The following is a 21234-nucleotide window of genomic DNA, read 5'->3' as shown; positions in this document are numbered from 1 at the left end:
TTTAAGGCAGACGGCATGCAAACTGACATGTCTAATTTTTGTGTCTGCAGTTTGGGCGGTGTTTGGAGAGAAACGAGCATCCTGGGGGAGAGGCTTCTTGACAACTTGCTCAGCACACACAGAAAAGACCTACAAATGAGTCATCTGGTGAACTCCGTGGGGATGAGGCGGCACGACAGAGGCGGGGACCCAGGACCCCAAAAGGAGAAAAGGGGGCACCCTGGAGAGGATGGGCCTGGCTGCAGGGGGAAGGGAGGAGGTGAGGCTGGAGGCAGGCTCAGGGCAAAGGGGGCAGCTGAGGGCATGCTGGCCTCGGGAGGAAGGGCCCAGGGAAGCACTGGGATCCAAGGACAAACCACCTGGGGGCTCCAGGGCACAAGGGCTGCTCTCCCGCACCAGAAGGGAAGTTCCCTGAGGGCTACCCATGTTTCCCCCACCTGACTGGTGGGTCCTTGAGCATAGGGCTGAGTCTCCCCCTGCAGGATGGGGGCTCCTGAGGGCAAAGCCCCTGTCTCCCCATCAGACTAGGGGCTCCCAGAGGACAAGGGGCCATGTCTCCTTCCTCTACAACCTCCTATAGTGGGGGTGGATAGGCAACAATGAAATACTGCAACTAAGCCATCATTTACTGTCTACAAGGGCCAGGCATAGCGCTCAGCGAGCGCATTATGGACATTAGCTCACTGACCCTCCGTGGCAATCTTATGAGACAGCTCTTGTGACGTATTTAACAAGTGAAGAAACTGCCCCTCAGAGAGGCTAAATCAGCCCGGGTCTTAAGGCTGGGTAATACAAAGGCAGGATCTGAACTCAAGGCTGACTCATACTCTGTGCATTTGGCCACTATATTCTGTGTGCTTTCTCCCAGGACCCTAAGAGAGTAAGAGTGATGGCTTAGGGTATACAGAGCTGCTGCAAACAGCTTGAGTTGAGAAGCTGGGAACTTCATGATTGTGATTCAGAGATACAGTTTCAGGAGGAAACCCAATCTCTATGCAGCCTGTGGGAAAATGGCAGAAATCCAGCCCCAGGCCGGAATGGGCTCCTCTGGCTCAGAAGCAGGGCTGGTGCCTCTGTGGCAAATCCCTTCACATCCCCCCATTGGACATCCCACCCCTAAGGTAAAGCCGGGGCCTCCCCTCACCCCAGCACTCTGGCCCCAACCTCATGCTTGTGGAAGTAATGGGTCACCATCAAACCCACCCATCTGTTCTCCTTTGAGATAAGGGAAGGAGCCAAGATGTCTTGGCCTCATCCCCCACTCTGAGATGTCCTCCCCGCTGTGTGTTAACCAGCCACTGGGGTGGATTTCATGCTTCAGCCCTGGAAGGACCTTTCAAGGACCACCAGTGGAGTTGTGAGCCAATGCGGGGCAGGACAGTTTCCAAGGACCCTAGGTGCAGAGGGGATGTACACACCCAGGGTAATGCTATGGGTCAGATCTGAGTCCCCTTCCCTACCCAGAGGTGAGGACATTGTCAGTTTACCCCGCTCTAGATGGAATCCAGGCTCTGCGTTAAGGACTAGGGGTGGGTAATGAACTTGAACAACCTCTGACTACCTTCTTCAAATCTGCTTCCAGTTCACAGTGTTTCTATTTTCATCAAAGTCTATAAACAACCACCAGGCTGCTGTATTACCCTAAAAACTTTGGACAAAGCCAACGTGCTTCTCCTGTCTCCTTGGGATGGTCAGTCAGAGCCCACCCCCACGCCCCCCAAGGTAGACTGGCTGATGTCTTGGATGGGGAAGGCGTGGCGCCGTGGGCATCCACATTCCACCACGTGGGCAGGGGGCAGAAATGCCGGTCCACGGTACGAAAGGAGCTGAATCAGATGTGTGGCTGATCCCTGCAAGCCAGCTCTGTGTCATGTCCTATAATAAACTCCTCCTTTAGCTTAAGCTGCCTCCAGGGGGCTTCCACAGGTACAACCAAGAGTCTGAATGAACATATCAGAGCTGAACTGAAACAGGGTCAATAACGAGCCAATCCTTGAATGAAGCCACTGGAAGCCTGGGTAACACTGGAGTCTGCAGAGCCAGGGTGATCAGGATGAGGAGGAAGGCCAGGGGATCTGGAAGCCTGCAGGGGAGGGGGCAAGAGTGCCAACCCTACTGATCATCTGTGGCATACCACATGCTCCCTACTCTCTTCTGATTAATCTTCACAATCACCCCCCACGCAGGGGGTCACAAGCCCCATTCTACAGACAAGAAACAGGCTCAAAGAGTGCTAAGAACAGCCAGTTAGCAGGCATCCGAGTTTACCTGAAACCCTCCCAAGGAGGCAAGGTCCCAGAGATACGCAGGGCTCCGGGTCAGGCCACCAGAGTCTGGATGTGTATCTGTCCCCTGTCACCTGACGTGCTGGTCTTTCCAGACTGTCAGAACAGGTATGCAGGGTGGAGGAATGAACACAGAAGTGAAAGCAAGAAAGCCTATCAACCACAGACTCTACCCACTGTCCTCAGCCTGGCAGTGAGGCCCCAAGACGGTCCAGGGAATGTGCTTTGCTCTTAGCTCCCGGAGCCACTGCTCTTTCAGAGGAGACATCAGAATGGAGAACACTTTGGAATTAAGGACCTGGGCAGCTGCCCAGGAGGGTTCGCTGGGCCTGTGGACTTTGCCAGCCGGTGTTCTCCACTGATGGGAGGCCCTGGAGGACTATGCTTAAGATGGTAGGTGCATGAACTACACCACTCCCCCATTCACCCAGGGGTCACAACCAGGTTTCCCCCATTTCCTGGTTGTGTGATCCTGGGAAAGTTACTTAACCTCTCAGTTTCCTCATCAATAAGATGGGATTAAAAATAGCACCTAACTCCCCAGGTTGTTCTAGGTGACTCAATGAATTAATATATGTAAAGTGCGGGGCACCTGGGTGGCTTATTGGGTTGGGCCTCTGCCTTCGGCCTAGGTCATGGTCTCAGGGTCTTGGGATTGAGCCCCTCTGCTTAGCAGGGAGCCTACTCTCCCCTCTGTCTGCCTGCCTCTCTGCCTACTTGTGATCTCTCTGTCAAATAAATAAATAAAATCTTAAAAAAAAAAAAAATATATATATATATATATATATATATATATATACGTAAAGTGCTTAAAACAATGCCTGATACATAACATGTAATAAATGATGGATGTTATTATTAGATAGACAGATATGATAGACATTATAGATACATAATAAATGATAGGTATTAGATAGATGTTATAACACAAATAAAGAATAGAGTCCTTGGGTCTTCCATGTAGCTAATCCCCCACCCCCAAGAGGCAGCACTCTGGAAAATTAAATCTAGAAATCAGAGGCTACTGGGCAAGGGGGAACAAGAGAGGGAAGGAGCAGCTGTGCCCTGAGATGCAGATAGGGTTGAATCTGCCAAAAGCAGCCATGGGGCGGCCCTTTCCCATCTGTGCCGCCCTCCAGCAATCCTCCCAGAGCTGGGAGCTGCGGAGACTGAGCCCTGTGTTACAACCGAGGACCTAAGGGGCGCCTGGGTAGCTCAGCTGGTTAAAGCCTCTGCCTTTGGCTGGGGTCATGATCCCAGGGCCCTGGGATCAAGCCCCCATGCCCCATGTCAGGCTCCCTGCTCAGCAGGGAGTGCTCTTCTCCCTCTCCCCCTGCCCTTCCTCCGGCTTGGGCTCGAACTCTCTCACTCTCTTTCAAATAAATAAATAAATAAATAAATAAATAAATAAATAAATAAATAACACCTTTTTAAAAAAAGAGTGCCAGATCCAGGATTCACACTGGGAGGGACCAGAGGAAGGGCTTATCCTAGGCCCTGATTGTTCCCGATCATTCTGGTCATCCTCAGCATGGCCACCTCAGGCCTGATCCTTCATGTCCCATCAGGAAGCCTTCTCCCTGCAGCTCCTGGCCACAGCCCTGGCCACAGCCCAGGCCACACGCTGTATTACAATTGCCCGCCTGCGCTCTGCTTCCTGGACTAGACAGAGAGAGCCTTGGGCAGCAGGGGCTGGCAAACAGGTGGCACCTGAGGAATGTTTGCTGAGGCTGTAAGGAACGCATTGTTACAGACCTGGGCTCTCAGGACCACGGCAAGGTTGGTTCAGCCTAAAGGTTCTAGAATGTCTGGAGCACATGGAAGCAAAAAGATGCTACTTCTTGTGCAAGAGGCAGTGGAGCCTATGGTGAAATGGATGAGTCTGGATCAAGCCTCATCTGACTCTTAGCTTCACCATGAACTTGCCAAGTGACCTCGGACAAGCCGTGTGGCCTCCCTTGACTCCTCTAAGTTTCCGCATACTTCAGTCTTGTGCAAGAGTTGGGTGGTCAGTCTACAGAAATGCACCAGGAGGGGCATACAGCACTGGCTGGTAAAAAACACGAAACACCTCCATACCAGTAGGCAAAGAAAGTGCTTCCTTGGGCCCTCAGGTGCTCCTCCTGCCACCCTGATCTCGCAGTCCCTTCCTCTGGGACTTCCACATTTGGCATCCACAGAGTTAACATCTGGCATAGTGGAGGGCCCCCGGGATTCCTCCGGTTCTGTAGCCTGCAAGAGTTGTGAAATATTTCGCATGTGACCCTTGATTAATATCTCATTGTGAGGATAAAATGGTTTTTTTTTTTTAAGATTTTATTTATTTTATATATAGAGAGAGATCACAAGTAGGCGGAGAGGCAGACAGAGAGAGAGTTGAGAAAGCAGGCTCCCCACTGAGCAGAGAGCCTGATGTGGGGCTTGATCCCAGGACCCTGGGATCATGACCTGAGCCGAAGGCAGAGGCTTTAACCCACTGAGCCCCCCAGGCGCCCCTGAAATGGATTTATACAAGCCAAGCCCTCAGCCGAGCTGGCAAACAGTAAGTGCTCAATAGACGTCACGATTTTGCTAATCTCCAGTGACTCCGGGTCTGTGAATGTTCAATGGTCCACCACGGACCCTCAGGATGAAGGTTTCTGACCTTCCTGCAGAGTCCAAAGCCTCGATTAAAGTCTCAGGCACCGAGAACTTCCTTCTAGGGAGTCCAAACCCTGCAGCCAGGCCCTTGGAGGCCCCCAAACCACCAGCTTAGCCACACGGCTTGTCCGAGGTCACTTCCTGATGGGTCCTGGGATCAAGCCCTGCATCAGGCTCTCTGCTCAGTGGGGAGCCTGAGGGTGCCAAGCAGGGCAGCCTTACACCAGCATTCCTGGGCTTCGGGGTGGCAGCGAGAGCAGGGTTAGCCTCTCCACTCTGCCTGCCACTGGGTGGGTGGGGTGTCAGGCAGCTCAGGGACCGAGCCTTGTCCCTGCACCCAAGAAAGACACCCCTCATGGTGGCTGCTGTCCTTCACAGCAGCCCTGGCCTGTCTCCCTGCCCCACTGCTGCCTTCTCTGCTGCCATAACCCCTATCCAGTTGCTGCAGCAGGGGCAAGATGACAGGGAGGCCAAGCGGTGAGCACGGCAGCAACTCGTGGACACCACGTCACCATCAGGGCCACGGAGCATCCATGCAGGACAGGATCCACATACACACTCAGGCAACCCCTGAATTCCAGGATCACACCTCTTGGGGATGCCCAGATTCCGGGACAAAACCAAGTCCTCTATGACAGAAAAACCCTAGCTCCTGCAACAACAGAACCCCATGGCAACGTCCAGGACATGGCAACTGGAACAATCTGGCAGCATCGTGAAGAACAGAGGAAGGTGACGATTTGAGTGTAGGGTTAAGGTTCCTAAGCCTTCACCAGGGCACCCTCATTCCCTAGGGGCCCTTCTACCCTACAGTGGGGGTGGGGGAGTGCTGTTCCCTTCACTCCCTGAAGGACCATCTGCTCCAAGGGCTCCCAAGCCAGCTAGTCCTAATCCAGTCCTCCCACTCCATCCAAACAAGGCGGGATAACGGGAAAGCATCTTCCCTTGTGCCAAGCGTTTCTGATTCCTTTAAATAGCTCCCCAACTTCCAACTCCTTCAGGAAGGCATCCTGGATGGGACAAGTGAGCTAGGAGCTGAAATGTAGCCCCCACACTACTTACGCCCACTCTCACTCTCAGGGTGGGTTTTGCACTGGTCCTGTGTGTATAGTCTGGTTCGGGCCTTGCTGTGGGCACTCCCCAGGGCTGGGGTGAGGGGTGCTGTGCTAATCCCTGGGTGGGCTAGAGCAGCTGCTAATCAAAGGGACCACCTCTGGGCACCGAGACATCCTCTCTCTCTGCAGAGGGAGCAAGGGCAATCTTCATTTAAGCAAACAGATTCAGAACTTGAGAAGCCCCCGGGCTGGCTGATCTCATCAATCAGCAGCCTCTCCTAAGTACCAACGGGCACTGGATTCCTCTGGGGATCCTTCGGGGCAAACTCTCGCTGCTCCCCTCTGTTTAAATGTCGCCCAGAGCTTACAGTGGAGCCCCAGTGCCGTTCACTTGGGTCCATCATGCCCCTGTCCATTTGCTCTTGGTTGCCCAGGCTCATTCCCTCTCTTACTTCCTGTGCCACCTCTCCTCCAGCAGACAGGACCCCATGATCAAACCCCTCATTCACCTCCTCCTTGTACCTTCTGGTCCCTCCCATCTCTGCTGCTGAGATCCCAACCTCTGAAACCACATCACTCCTCCAGAGCTTCCCCTCCTCGCCCGCTGCCCCAGTGCACGCACCCTCGCCCCACGTACGGACTCTTGCTCCCCTTAGCCCTTCCATACTTGGTCACAGCACCTGCCACCACGGCCCGGCACGGGAATGAGTGCAGTCCTTCTCGCCTCCTCATCTAGCCTGTCAGAAGCTAGGAGGCAGTGCCCAGAGCCTCAATCTCAGGGGCACAGAGCTTTGTCCAGAGGGAACACTTGAGAGGTTAATTCTGAACTCACTGGAATCAAACGCAGCTGCAGGGGGGCTGGGGATGGGGGTCTCGAGGCTCCTGGAAGCAGCAGTGTCGCAGGGGTTAAGTTCCAATCCTGGCTCTGCTGCTCACTTGCTCCACTAGCTTTGGGCAGATTCCCTACAGTTCGGTGCCTGTTTCCTCATTAGTAAGTACCAGGATCGCGGGAGGATTGTGAGCACTGACTTACTGCACATCAGGAACAAGAACAATGCCTCTTATACGCCAAGTGATGGATACGTGTTACTGCCGTTAGATTACTGTCCTCTCTGGGCCTACTTGCTCCCCCAGCAGAGTCAGGTCTCAGATCTCCTGGGAGGCAGCTCCTCAGCTTGGGATGGTGAGAGTCCTAAGCCCCGTGGCAGCTTCTGGAGTTTGCAGAGAAAAGCCAAGGCCTCCTGGGTGGCTGCCAGCTTCCCCAAAAGGGAAAGGCCTGTTTAGTGAGTCATCAAGGGCAAAGGGAGCCTGTGTCCGACGAGTCTGAGGAGCCCCCAGCACTCACAGTGCCCTTTTGGGAGAGAAGCCTGGGGGTCCCTTTGAGGGAAATCATTCCACCCTGGTCATATCTCAGACTCTTTCAAACCTGTCCAATTCCCGCATACACACAACACAAGCACACAAATGTACCTTTAGTCTGTGCACATTTGCCGGACCCCAGTGACAGTTCCACTGGACCCCCACTAACCCCTGGGCATCCAGCGTTCACACCCTGCCTCCCAACCTCACCTACGTTCTTAGGGTTAACGCTGTCTGCCATGCACCCTATGAACCCAGTTCATATATCCTATGAACCCAGTACCTCCGCACACTCACTCAAGCCTTGCTTCTTCGACACTCACTACACTCCCACCCAGCCCGAGGTCCCCATTTACAGCCAGCTGTAATGTAAAGACCCAAATGTCTGTAATGACCCAAATGTACATCTGGGTCTTAGGACATCACTCCACCTCCCAGACCAGATCATCCGTGATGAGACCCCAATTGGATACCCACGAGGCGACCCGGCTTCCCTGGGGACCAACACGGGCAGCACTGACAGCATCCCTTGGGTCTTCTGGGCTGTGCCTGCTTTTGGTTTCCACATCCTCAGGGCATAAGAGCAAGCACCCCAAGTCCAGAGCGAGAGCTACGGCCCAGAAATTAGAGGGCTGCAGAGAACGCGCCCACTCCAGTGGCCCTGAAGCATGTCATTGAGATGTCTAAAATAGACTCGACCACGGCCCAGGCCCAGGCCCAGGCCCAGGCCCAGCCCCTGGGGAGCCCTGGCGGCCTTGCTGAGGTTTGGCTTGGACAACTGTGGGTCTAACGCATGATGAACAACAGAGCTGGCAGCCAGACCCTGGGACCTGCTGGAGCCAAGGCTTTCAGGGTGAACCTGCAGCCTGCCACTGGGCTGGGCTCCACACTCTCCCACACCCCCACCCACCACCGCAGCACTGCAACGCGCCAGAGGAGTCTGGGGGCTCCAACTGGCTCCCCATTCTCCTCCACTTTGCTCCCAATCTCTGTAATCTGCCCCTCCTCCTGCCAGAGGTGTAGGTCCTGATAAAAGATGAGAAGCCCTGACCCACCCCTTATTCCAGCCACTCGTGCTGTGCCCACACTTTGCCATGGCAGTGACAGTGCCGGACACTCCCTTGGCACAAGGCTACTCCTCCCTCAGCCTCCAGCAGGGAAACAGAAACAGCTCGGGGGCGCCTTCCCAGTCTCCCCCTTGATCTCTGCTGGTCAGAAGGCAGCAGAGACCTGTGTGCACCCAACGAGGCAGAATGGACCCCTGAGGGCCCTTGTTTTGTCTCAGGAGGCCCGGTCCCCAGAAGCAACTCAAGGGAAGGTGTGGGACATGGTGTCCGCATGGAGGGCTGACCACAGCATTCCAAGGGCTTCTATGGACAGCATTCCAAGGGCTTCTATGGACAGAGCGTGCCCACTCAGGGCCAGCGAGCTGCGCCTGGCCCCCCGGCCCTTCCTGTGCAAGAGAGGGAAGGCTGCAGGCTCCAGGGACTTCAAACGCATCTGGGTAATCCAAACAGGGTGTGGGAGGAGGTCAGCCATCTCAAATCAGAACCAGGCGGCGGCCGTTTCCCCTCTGCTGGCTGGCGCAGGGATTCCAGGCAGCGAGAGGAGGCTGTGGGGAGGAGGCCAGGTTGGACCCAGAGAACACTCCGCCAGGTGCTGAGATGCAGACATTAGGAGCAGGTGGGGGTGCGGTCCAGGTGGGGAGCAGGACTCCATGAGGCCCAGCAATCAGGGTGAAGGGGTTGGCTCTTCTCCCTATCAAGTCTTAATCCAAAAGGAAAGACAAATGGAAGGAGAAAGTAGGTAACAAAGGGAGAAAAAATGCGGTGGAATATGGCTAGGTGGGGCACCTGGGTGGCGCAGTCGGTTAAGCGTCTGCCTTTGCTTGGATCATGACTGATCTCTGCGTCCTGGGATCAAGCCCGGCATTGGGCTTCCTGCTCTTTGGGGAAGAGAGTGTTTCCCTCTCTCTCTTCTCTCCCCATCTCTGCCCCTCCCCACCACTTGTTCTTTCTCTCTTTCTCAAATAAATAAATAAAATCTTGAGAAAAAAAAGACTATGGCTAGGTGTCTGACCTCAAATATAAGAGGAGGCCTTTGAAAGGCAGGCTAGCTTAACCTGTAAGGATCCAAATGGCAGGTTTGGACCCAGGGGTGGAAATTCTCAGAAAGAAGACTCTTAACTCTTAACTCAACAGGCTCTCTGATAATGAGTGCTTTCCAGGAAAATAAGGTAGTGAGCCCTCTGTCACTAGGAGTGTGTAAACAGAACACCCACCTGCCTCTGATGCTATAGAGGGATTAATTTCAGCTTTAGGTGTGGGTGGCTCAACTAGACATTTCCGTTCTGTGGTTCTGTGAGATCCCAGGGAAGGGTGGGGGAGGAGAGGGTTTTTCTTTCCCTGGCCGTGCACGGAGACACTGCGGCGAGCTGTGGAGATGGATCGGCAGCAGTTAGGGAGCCTGGCGGCTCTGCTCCCCCTGCTCAGGACCGGCGCAACTTGAGTCCCAAGGAATAAACTGCACCTTCAGCACTTGGGCTTAGAGGCTATGAGGAGTGGGTGTGTGTGTGTGCGGAGGGACAGTTCCAGAGAGGAGAAAGACTGGAAGTTAGCAGGAGAAAATACCTGGTGTTGGCAGCCTAGGTTTGGGGACAGGTCATGGCGGGGGGGAGGGGGGCAGCTGTAGCCACAGTAGCAGATGTATGTGTATGTAAGGGGGGGTGTAGAAAAGGAGGGAAGTATGGGGAAACACCCCAGGATTCCAGGCGACCTAGTCCTGTTACCCACTCAGTCCAAATCTCGAAGGGGCCTATGGCCTGGGGTTGGAGCCACCACTGATGAGAAAGGGCATCTCCCTGAGTGAGAGATGAGAAGCCGAGAAGCTAGCTCCAGGCCCTTCGGCTCTATCTGCTTTTCCCCAGAGCAGAGGAACTGCTCCCAAGACCTACTCATGCATCCATCTCTCAGAGGCAGAGCTGCGGCTGTCGTGTGATGACCTGGATGGGGCCCGTAGAGAGCACTAAGCCTGGACAGAGAAGAAAAAGTTCTGAGCACACGAGAAAAAAATGTTCTCCTCAGTGCTACCTTGAGGAAGGCAGGAGGCCTTACAGATGGAAGGTTCTAGGCCAGTTTCTCCACATGCATGCTAACCTTCAGACCCCTACGCTTTGCCACAGCCCTTCCTTCTGCCTGTGACCTATGAGCATCCTCCCATGAACTGCCGGGCCCAGGGGAAGGCTAAAGGCAAGCTTTGTCCTCCTGTTCCTGCTAGGCCTCTGGGGAACTCCTGGGAAGGCCTCAGGAGCGGCTCTGGGCGTGGAGCCTCTGACGTGAGGGTCCTAGGTGTGCCTGCACATATCACCTGTCTTCTCTGGGCATCAGCTCTTCCGGGAGAACTCACCATAACTACTCTACCCAGCCAGAACCCCCAGCACTTTGAAGAAAAAGTAATTTCTTCTCTTCCCCTATTCAAACCATTCCAGAACACATTCTCTAGAGTAACCCCCCGAACCCCCCTAAAACTAACATCAACCAATTGGCTTAGAAATGGATGACTTCTGGACTTCCTTACCCTGTTCTGTTTGCCCTGAGCCGCCAAGAGCCTCACTGTTGCCATGGCAACCCCTCCCATCGGTCCAGACACCTTCTTGAAGAAGTGGGACCAGCAATTCCAGCCACCTGGGTTCCTTGACATCCTGACCTTGAGCTGCCTTAGCTGTTCCACTCTGTCCCTTTACTTAGAGGGTTGAAGAAGGGAATGCTAAATGTGTGGGGAGTCAACAAACTGATTTTCCTTTGAGAGCCTTGGGCCCAGGGCTGGTGAGGCAAGAAGAGTGTGGTTTGGGATGGTATGATGCACTGATATGGCCTGGGACATTTTCAAGGTCTGACCACCTTCATCTGCAGCCCCCTTCCCATCACTATAGGTAGGGAAGAGCCATGAGAGGGTCTCTTCCATTCACAAATGGGGAAACTGGGTTCTAGAGGCGGTCGCAGAGCTCAGAACTTCCATACAGGGAACTCAGGACCGCAGCTTCCCACCCTCCCCCAGGCCCAGGTCTGGTGACATTTCCTCTTGGAGCCAACTGCCTGATGTGGACCTTCGGCCAGGGTCCAAAGACATCTGACTCCTGGAACTGGCCCATTTTCCCCTGGGCACTCACCCTTCAGCCTTCTAAGTTTCCAGGGTTCCCCGGTGGGACCCTAGTTATTTGGCAGCTTCCAAAGCAAGGGAAGGGGCACGGAGCCTGCCCAAACCATCTGGGTCCCAGCTGATTTCTGAGAAGGGAGTGACTGAATTTCAGCTCTTCTCTTTTATTCCAGAAAAGCTCTTATTTGGGGCTCCCTTATCCCCTTTCCCCCAGAAATTGAGTTTTGGCAGCTTCTTGGGTCTGGGATGGTACTAAGGAGTGCATGAATTTTGACCCTCAGCTTCCCAGGAAGGGAGCAAATACTCTGTTTTTAGCCACCATCCTGAGGCACCAAGGCCACCATTTTTCTCAGAGGCCACCCTGCTCTCCAGTGAAGGCCGGTCCTGACAACCTGGAACACCTTCCCAGGTTTGGAAAGACTGAGCAGCTCTATTGTCCCCTGGCTCCTCAACCCTCTACCATAACTCTCACCTTCACACAGAAGAGAAGACTTCGCCTGAGGTCACCAGCTCCCACCCCTTCCCCCCCCCCCCCCCCGCGATGCCAAGCATGGTCCCCCCCGATCCTACCCCCACGCCCCACCCCCACCTTGGTTCTCACAGCCCCAAAGAATCTAGTATGTCTGCCAGACTTTCCATCCTCTCCCCCCAGCAGAGATCTTAGCCCCTCAGCCCCCTCTGCAGGGTCAGCGGGGCAGGTCGGCGGCCCCTCCTGACCTCCTGACTCCCCTTTCTCAACTAGACCTCCCAGATGGAGTCAGTGACTTAGGAACACAAGCAGAACCTGGCCTCCATCACTAATTCCGAGCTGGCTCTAATCAAGCCCTCGGTGCTTTTGACCTTGCACTTCCCCGACTGGGAAGTGGGGTAGGGGGGTGTTTTCTCCTTATCTCCAAGGTTCCTGAGAGGCTGCCACACCTCTGACTGAGCCAGACCCCAGTGTGCTTTGGGAATGACAACCGCCGACCAGGAGTAAGGGACCCCAGCTCAGCTTCCCCCAACCCCATCTCCTGCCCTCCACTACCACCCCCAGCCAGCTCTAAGACTATCTGTCAGGGTTTCCAACGTTACTGTCTCTTGAAGAACAACTAAGGAGACAGCCAGGTCCTGGGGTGGTGCTGGGTCTTGCCTGTCTGGGGACAGCCCAGATCAGCTAAGACATCCCAAAGAAGTGAAGCCCTGACCTTGAAAAGGGAGCTGTGCCCTCTGATTTTCTGAGTCCCTGACACTGCCCTCCCCTCGCCAGGACACAGTCAGACACTCAATTCCTCTCCTCTAGGACCATTCACACCCATCATATTCGCTTCCAAGTGCCTGGGGAATGTTCCTCCACCAGCCAGCCTGCCCTGCCCTGCCCTGTGCTTCCTCTTGCCTCCGACACAATCCTTAAGCTTAAAGAGCTCTCCTTTCCAGTCCTCCTCCATCACAGGGTCCCCTTCCATTTTCTCCATGGCGTCTGGAATGATTTTATTTCTTGTCCGTCTCAACCCATTAGACTGTAAGCTCCTTGAGGGCCACGGCTGGCAAAAGGGTGGCACTCTCCCTTTGCAGCAGGAGGCTGCCCTGTCAGCTTCTGCACCCCCGAACCCCCAATCCCACCTTATCCCTGACGAGGCCGGGGCTTTCAGGAAGGGCTCTCCTAGGGAAAAGGCTGCTTTTCCCCTCTTTGCCCCTCTCCAGTCTCCTGACCGCCGCTGCAAAACCCAAATGTAGCCTGCCAGGAGAGGCTCCCCATCTAACGCTCCAAGAGGCTCTTGCCCTGGTCAGCGGTTCCTCATGCTGGCCACCCCGGGGTCTGGGGTCCGGGGATGACAGCAGCAGGTCCAACCAGTCTTCTCCAGCTCTGCGTTCTCCAGGGCTGCCAGGCCAACACCCCCATTCTCCATCCACCCACCCGCCCCCAGCTCCTCCGGCTAGTCCTCAGACCGCAGCCCGCGTCGGCCCCGCCCCTTCACACGCGCACGAACACGCCCCTTCCCAGCCCCCAGCGGGGCGGGCAGCCTGCCTGGTACCCGGGCAGCTCGGGTTCGGGTCCCTCGGCGCCGGAGGACCCACATCCCAGCCACCGCAACAAGTCCGCCGAGCCTAGGAGGCCCGCTGGGGCTCCAGGCCTTGCCGCCGTCCTCCCGTGGCCCTGGCGCGACCCGTGCCGGCTCCCTAGGCGCGGCAGCCCTGCCTTCTGCACATCCCGGACCTATCCCTCTCAGGGCGAGGACTCTCCGCGGGGAAAGCAAGCGCAGTTCCGGGGCCCGCTCCGGGTTTTTTGCATAGACTCTTCAGGCTTGGAGAACAATGGAGCAGCTCTCTGCGCTTCCTCCGCCCGAGCAAGCTTTGTTCCTCCCTTCCCGCCCGCTCGGCTTCCATTAGCCAAAGGGCAAAGGCTTCCCCGTCAACCAGGAGTCTCTGCGCCAGACCCCAGACCTTTCCACACTCTGTAAAAAACCTGGGGGGTAGGGATTTGGGCCTGGGCCTGGGCCGAGGTACAGGACGAACATCCAGATGCGCACAGCTGGCTGCCCGCCCGCCCCCTGGCCCCAGACGTGTCTCCTTGCCAGAACCCCCACACCCGGGAAATCCGACTCGCGCTCCCACGGAGGATACACAGAGGAAGTGGAGCCTCAGCTCTGCTCTGGGGCCAAACAGCCCTCACATCTGCCTTCCCCACATCTGTCCTCTAGAACCGGGCTCTCACTGGACTCTCCCCTAGCCATGCTGGATGGACTCTCACCAAGCACAGATCACAATACCACTGAGGTCTCCATCAGTCCCCAATTTTGCCATATTAGGATTCTGGGCTTTAAAATTACAGGAAGCTATATTTGTGACCCCCCCCACGCCATTGTCCAGCTTCACCTCAGGCCAGAGCAGAGACCGGGCAGCCCGGTGACATCTTTAAGAAGACGCACTTTAGCCATGCGCATCTGGAGGGAGGCCAGGCCTGCACATCTGGGCCCAATGCCCCCTCACAACCTGACCGAAATCTGGAGAGCCCCACCGGGAGGAGGAGAAAAGAGAGGGGGTTGAGCTCTCCCCACACCTTCCCTTGCAGCTGGCTAGGAGAGCAGGGGTGGGGCGGGGAGGCAGGACTTACCCAGCATCTGGCTGAAGAGCAGCTGCTCCAGGTCTCCCAGCACGGTCACCACGAGCTCGGGGTCCACTTTGAGGAAGGCGCGCTCCTCCTGGCCCTTGGCGGAGGGCACGGGCCCGGAGCCCTTTTGCGCTTTGGCCTTGCTCGAGAGCAGCTCGTCGTCTGACTTGCCATCGTCGCTTACGGCTGCCTCAGGAGCCTTGCTGAGCGGCTTGACCTCGGCGTAGGGGCCGCGCGGGATCCGGCTCGGCTTCCCTAGGCTGGGCGCGAGTGGAGCCAGGGGGGTCTTGGCGCCGCCCGCCGGGCTGCCCTTTGCCTGGAAGAGCGAGTGCTCCGACTTGGACAGCGTCTTGGACATAAGCGGAGCTTCGCGGCCTTTGGACCCCGCCTTGCCCAAGCCCTTGGGCGCCTTGGCCATATCGTCGCTCCACTCGGGCTCATAGAGCTGCAGCTTTTTCTCCGAGTCGGTGAGGAACGAGAGGTTGGTTAGCGACTTCTGCTTGCGCAGGTTGGAGGTGGGAGGCCCGCCGGGGACTCGGCTGTCCACGCTGCCAGACTTGAAGACCTTCAGCTCGGCCGCGCTGGCCTTGGCCATGCCGCTACCGCCGCCGGGCGCCTTGGCGCGCTTGGGCAGCATACCTCTGCCGTCCGCCGCTGCTGCCTTCCTACCGGCGCCCCGAGGCTCGTCCGCACCCTCGTCCCCGCCGCCGCCGCCGCTCAGCTCCACCTCGGGCTGCACGCTCTTGACGCTGCTGCCCAGCATTCTGCCCGCGAGGAGCGCATGGACGATCCGCGCGTCTGCAGGCACGGCGGGGGCGGGGGCGGGGGGGGGCGGGAGCGCAGGGAAGAGGAGGCGGGGGAGGGGAGGGGGAGAGAAAGGACGGAAGAAACCGAGGAAGATGGGGAGAGGAGGGGGGCAGCGAGGGAGGAGGGAGACAGGCAAGCGAGGGCGCAGGGAAAAGAAACGCAAGGAAGGAAGAGGGGAAAAGGATAGAGCGAGGAAACCGTGGGGCGATGGGGCGGGGTCGGAGGAAAAGGGGCGGGGCGGGGAAAACACAAATTAAAATTTAGAAATCAATCAAAGGAAGAATGGAAGCCCGGCTGCTCCGCGGGCGCGCAGAGGTGCTTCGATGCCCGGGTCCCGGCCCTCTGCCTGCCCGCCTGTCTGTCCCGCTGGCCGAGCACTGCCCGGCAGCTCCCTCGCGGGACTCCGCCCGCCAGCTTGAGTAGAGGCTGCGGGCTGCAGCTCAGAGCGCAGGAAGGAGGGGAGGGGAAGGCGGAGGAGCAAACAGGAGGAGGGGAGGAGTGTGCGCGAGGGAGGGAGGTGGGGGAGAGCGAGTGTGTGTCTATTTCTGGCTCGGGAGAGGGGTGGTATCTGCGGCAGAGCTCCAGGGGCGGATGGGTAGGGGGTCGGGGGGGGGCAGATAAAGGATCCCACCAGTTTTTCTCCTAGCTTTCCACGCGGAGGCGGGACCCGTTCTCGGAGGGCACCGTGGCCCTCTGCCGCGCCCAGAGTGTGGGGGGGCAGTGAAAAGGATCTGTCGTGCAGATGTGGGATGCAGGTAAAAGGGGCCGAGACAGGGCAGCTCATGACGCGGGGGGGGGGGGGGGGGGGGGGGGGGGGGGGGGGGCGGGGGGGGGGGGGGGGGGGGGGGGGGGGGGCCGGGTGGGCTCGTGGGCCCGGGAGAGATGCTGGGAGAGGGGGTGGGGAAGCCGTACTATTCAGTTTGCTGGTTCCCCCACCCCCATCCAAACCGTGGCGGTTTCCCTCCAGGAAACTCCCAGTATCATCGTACTTCAGTCTCGGAGGCTCTCGGCTGCCCTCCAGAGGTTGGGGATACTCCCCGGGGTAGGGCAAAGGGGATGGGATAGGGGTGGCACGGAGAGACAGGTCCAGGGCTGACCAGGGAGGGGGCTCAGGGCATGGAGGAAAGGACCAACCGCCTGGATCAGGAGATTGGATTCCCATTCTAATTGACCTTGTCAAAGTCACTGCACCCCTTTGGCTGGCTCTCTTCTCTTAACAGTGGTTATAATACCAGCTTAATGAGTAAAAGGGCTTTGGCATTGTAAAGCGCTTTGTCAAACCTAGAAAATCAGTTGGAGGCTTAGCACAGGTCTCCTGCAGGCCTGATCTAAAGTGGGACTGCAGAGCAATTTCCCGAGAGCCTTTCTCCCTCCTCCCACCTGGACTCAGGGAAGAAAGATGGGGGTGGAAGGGGTAGAGGCCAAGAGGGATGGAGCAGTGAGCCTCTGGCTGTCTCTCCGTAGAGGGCGATGCTGCTCATTCTCCCATGGCCTCCCAGGTCAGTGCCAAGTTGCCTTAGCAAATGGTTCTCAGGCAAGAAAATGAGGGACAGGAGAAAGCAGAGGGGATGTCTCTGGCAGCAAAGCTTGCTCCAGAAGAGGTGGGCCCCAGACGGAGCCACACACTGTGGACTGTAAAGCCCTAAGAACTTTTTTTTTTTTTTAAGTTTATCTATTTTTTTAGTAATCTCTACATCCAACATGGGGCTTGAACTGATGACCCTGAGATCAAGATTTGCCTGCTCTTTCAACTGAGCCAGCCAGGCTCCCCAAGAACGCTTGGCCAGAATGTGCTAACCATGATTATCTGCCCACCCCATCCCCAACCTCCCTCTTTCTAGCTTCCTTTCTGTCTCTTTAGAATCTGAAGAACCCTGTGCCTGGCTCTCATGGCTCACCCACTTTCTTAGTGCTAATCATCACACTCTGCCTGGTGTCTGTCTCCTCCACCAGCCCTGAAGCTTTCTGGGTACACAACTGTGTCTCTCAGTGCCTCACAGGGAAAAGAGGCCCTCACAGGGAAAAGAGGCCTCAGCTGTGTTAGTAACGTGGATTAGGAGGCCCGAGTGCTATACACCGGGTCTGTCCCCTCTATGACTCTTGCGTCCTGGTAGTGTCCCCAGCCCTCTGACTTCCATAATCCCAGGGCTGGACTGAAATACCAAAACATCTGGAAGGACAGGGATCATCACCGAGAGGATGTGCTGACCACAGCACCAAGAACACACAGTTCTCAAGCAAAGGAGTGTTTGGTAAGAAGCATGGGCCCTTGGCTGGGCTTTGGCTGATACAGAGAAAGATGGAGATTTCTGCGCTCAAGGAATTCAATGTCTGACAGGGAACACAAGATAGACAAAACAGATCTGGGAAAATAACCTGACTGTGAAAAAGCAACGTCACATACACCAACACACTCATCACAGAGAGACACAGGTATGTGTACACTCATTTCAGGAGTGACATGAGAGAGACCAAGCCCTGAAGAGCATGGACCCTGGCCGTCGTATTCACTGTCATAACCCCAGAGTCCGGCACTTCCTTACTAGGTGCTGGACACGTGGGAGCGCAGGAGTAAGACACTGTTCTGGCAGGCTGAACAGGTGGAGGAGGTCTTGAAGGTTTCCTGGAATACTCAACAGTATAAACAGAGAAGGGTTCAGAGCAGGAAGCAAGAAGTTGTTCAGCCTTGTACCCTGCTGCCTCAGAGGAGCAGAGGAAAGGGTCAGGTGCAAAAATTTTACCAGAAGGTCCAGGGGGCACATGCAGACGGGCCTCAGAGTCTGCGTCTAGCACTTAGGACACTCAGGGTTTGGAAGCAAGGCTTGAGATCTCAGGTAGGAAATGACAAGCAGTGGAGATCTGGTTAAAGGGACTTAGGCAGTATTGTGCCAGAACTTTCCCCGGGCACAGAAAGCACCCAAAGGGTGAGGCCAGTCCTGGGATTTTCTCTCTGGGCAAGCATGAGATCCTCCTGCTTATGCCCAAACACAAGATCCCAGCTCAAGGAACGGACTGTTAAGTGCCAAGTGTCCGGGTAACCACGCCCTTCCTCCCCCATCCCAATGCCCCCACTTTTTTTTTTTAAGATTTTATTTATTTGAGGCGGGGGTCACAAGTAGACAGAGAAGCAGAAGCAGGCTCCCCACTGAGCAGAGAGCCCGACCGATCCCAGGATCCTGAGATCATGACTTGAGCCGAAGGCAGAGGCTTAACCCACTGAGCCACCCAGGCGCCCCCACAGCCCCCAACTTTAAGGAAACTGCAAACAATCACTTCTCAAGTCCTCCTCCTTACTCCGAGATCATTCTCCAGTTTGCACCAGACACACCTAATTCAATCATGTGGGAACATCACCTCTCCTAAAAATAGCGATTTGAGAATCTGGAGATCCTTGTTCTCTGATTTACCAGGGTATGGCAGCTCTTGCTTATTGTCTCTATGTACCTTTCCCGTATACAAAATCATCTCCTCTTTAGCAGATGAGGAGAAATTAACTGGCTGCCATCTGGCAGAAAACCCTCATTTCCACGGCGGTCCGTCCCGCCCAGTACGCACTGGCAGACCCAACGCTGTCTCCCCCAGGTTTATTTGGCCTCTCGTCTCTGGTAGCTTTGCAGGTTTGCTCCTGTCAAATCAATCTTCAGAATTGCTATTAGGCACGGTTCCACTTGTTGCTCTGCCCCCTGCCCTTCCCTGTCCCCGCATGCCCACTGTCCCCAGAAGCTGACCCTCCTTTCTTCCAGCTCTCACTGGTCCCTGCACGTAAGCCCTGTCTCTTCCCCATCTTTATTCATTTTTTTTCCCCTCCGCCCCGCCTCTCCAGGGATAGCCTATGTCCCAAATCCCAAGTTCTTTCCTTTCCTTTCCTTTCCTTCAATAAACAGCTCCTGAAATTCTGCCTCCTTCGAGGAGAGAGGATGGTCCAGAAGAGAGGCACTAGCCCCTCTCCATCCCCCCTCTAACCACCTCCTGCATGTGAGGCCTCCTGTCAGTTCATGAGATGGAGAACACCTTCCAGGCTCATCTCATGAGTTAATTCAGTGCTAATCCCCTCAAGTGCTGGACCTCCTTGTCCACTCCACTGGGTTCTGCTCATCTTCCCGCTGCCACTCTCTAAAGAGCTGTGCCATGGCCATGTGGTGGCCTCTTTAAATAGTCATCTTGGCATTCTGGAACTTTCAGACGCTCCCTAGTGCGACCTCTCCCTCTCTCTGGTTCTTTTTTGATTCCTTTCACATCCCTTGAGTTTCCCACCATGCTCTACTGCAGTGGGAGCCTCTGCTGCCGTGGCAACAGCCATTCCAGCATCAGTCGATAAAGCCAATATGTGCAGAATGTTTCCTCGAGTGATTCCTAAAAAGAGAGGGACCTGCCCTGTCACACCATCCCCAAACCCGCCCCGAGCCCCTCCCACTCTGCCATTTCCACTTACCCCAAGCCACAGAACAGACAGGCTGGGATGGTCCAACCAGAGAGTTCCTACATGATGAGGGAGAGGCCTGGCTGGGCAGGGAGTGGGTCCTGGTAATGTCAGTGGCCTGTGGAGGGCAACAGGGCCCTGCTCGTGTCTGAAGAGAAGGTGGGAAAGAGGCTGGCTTGATATCACGAAAGTCCCTAATTCCCAGCTCCCCAGAACCACTCACTATCCCACTCCTCTGTCTCCAAAGGCAATGGCGCTTTCTGTGATGAGATAGGGTGAGTGATTTGACCACATGTGTTGACCGAGAACTTGAAGCCATCTGAGGAATGAAGACATAGGCACATAGCCAAGGAAAAGCCATGCTGTGTGATTTTACATTCTCACACCATGTGCTGGGAAACAGATGCAACCCAGGTTGTCTGTGGGGGGTCTGCAGGCTCCCCCCTTAGATGGGGGAGCGAGGAGGACAGGAAAATATAGAAAGGAGAGGTGGGCAGCCTTCACCCTCCTGACCTTGAAAGGCGACCTTGGGAGAAGAGGGGATCTGAGGCAGGTGAGTCCACACTTGGCCCCATCAAGGGCCAAGTCAGAGCAGGGAAGAGGGAAGAGTTTTCTGGATATCTGAGCTCACAGTCACGATCTGGAGAGCATGAGCTGGCATCTAGTCCCATGGCTCTGTGAGCCCAACCCACCCACCCTGGGCCAGGCCTAATGAGTGACAGGCACCTTCTTTCAGCCGCTGGCCTCAGATCCCTGTAACGAAATTCCTTCATCACCTCCCTAGCAGATTCCAATACCTACGCCTTTGTGGAAAGCCCTCCACACCCTTCTGCCCTTTTCTCTGCCCAGTCATTCCCCTAAGTCATGCCACCCATCAGTGGGGACTTCTTGAGCACAGAAAATGTGCGCAAGGCCAGGCCGGAGGCTGCTGAAATGGCCGGTGCTCGGCACCGTCCGCCGCCACCCAGATGACCAGTTCCCCACTGCTCATCAGTGCCTGCTAGGTGCCAGCTATGAGGAGTGCTTGAGGACAGACACAAATCCCTGCTCTTGTGGGACTCCCAGTCTAAGGGAGACACCGACAACAAATGAGAAAGAAATGTTAGCCACTACAAAGTTCTCAGGAGTAAACAGAGCAGGAAAGGGAATATGCAATATCCAGGGGTAGGGGGTGAATTTTCAATATGGTGGCCAAAGGAAGCTTTAATAAGAAGGTGACATCTGAGTAAAAATCTGAAGGAAGAGAAGGAGCAATTTATATGAGTATCTGGGGGAAGATTTCTAGGCAAGGGAACAGCCCAAGCAAACGCCCTGTGGGAGAGTACGCCAGGCCCACGAAGGAGGGGACAGTGGCGGGCGATGAGGTCCCCATGGAAGGCCTTCCAGGTCATGACAAGGACTTGGCCTTTTACTCTGAGTAGGATG

At 55.8% G+C, this 21234-nt stretch overlaps 1 protein-coding gene across 4 annotated transcripts in view; it reads right to left on the bottom strand.

The window, feature by feature from the left end:
• The window catches only part of NAV1 (neuron navigator 1), a 255219-nt gene that overhangs the window by 143199 nt on the left and 90786 nt on the right, over nt 1-21234 (bottom strand). For all 4 annotated transcript variants that reach the window (XM_059413084.1, XM_059413085.1, XM_059413086.1 and 1 more), the window contains exon 4: nt 14586-15380. In XM_059413084.1, the coding sequence (XP_059269067.1) occupies nt 14586-15380 (795 nt within the window). The remainder of the gene's footprint in view (nt 1-14585; nt 15381-21234) is intronic.

Source organism: Mustela nigripes, chromosome 10, assembly GCF_022355385.1.
Source record: "Mustela nigripes isolate SB6536 chromosome 10, MUSNIG.SB6536, whole genome shotgun sequence".
Classification (NCBI taxonomy): Eukaryota; Metazoa; Chordata; class Mammalia; order Carnivora; family Mustelidae; genus Mustela; species Mustela nigripes.
The sequence above is the reverse complement of the archived record's forward strand: the minus strand, read 5'-3'. Positions and strand labels throughout refer to the sequence as shown.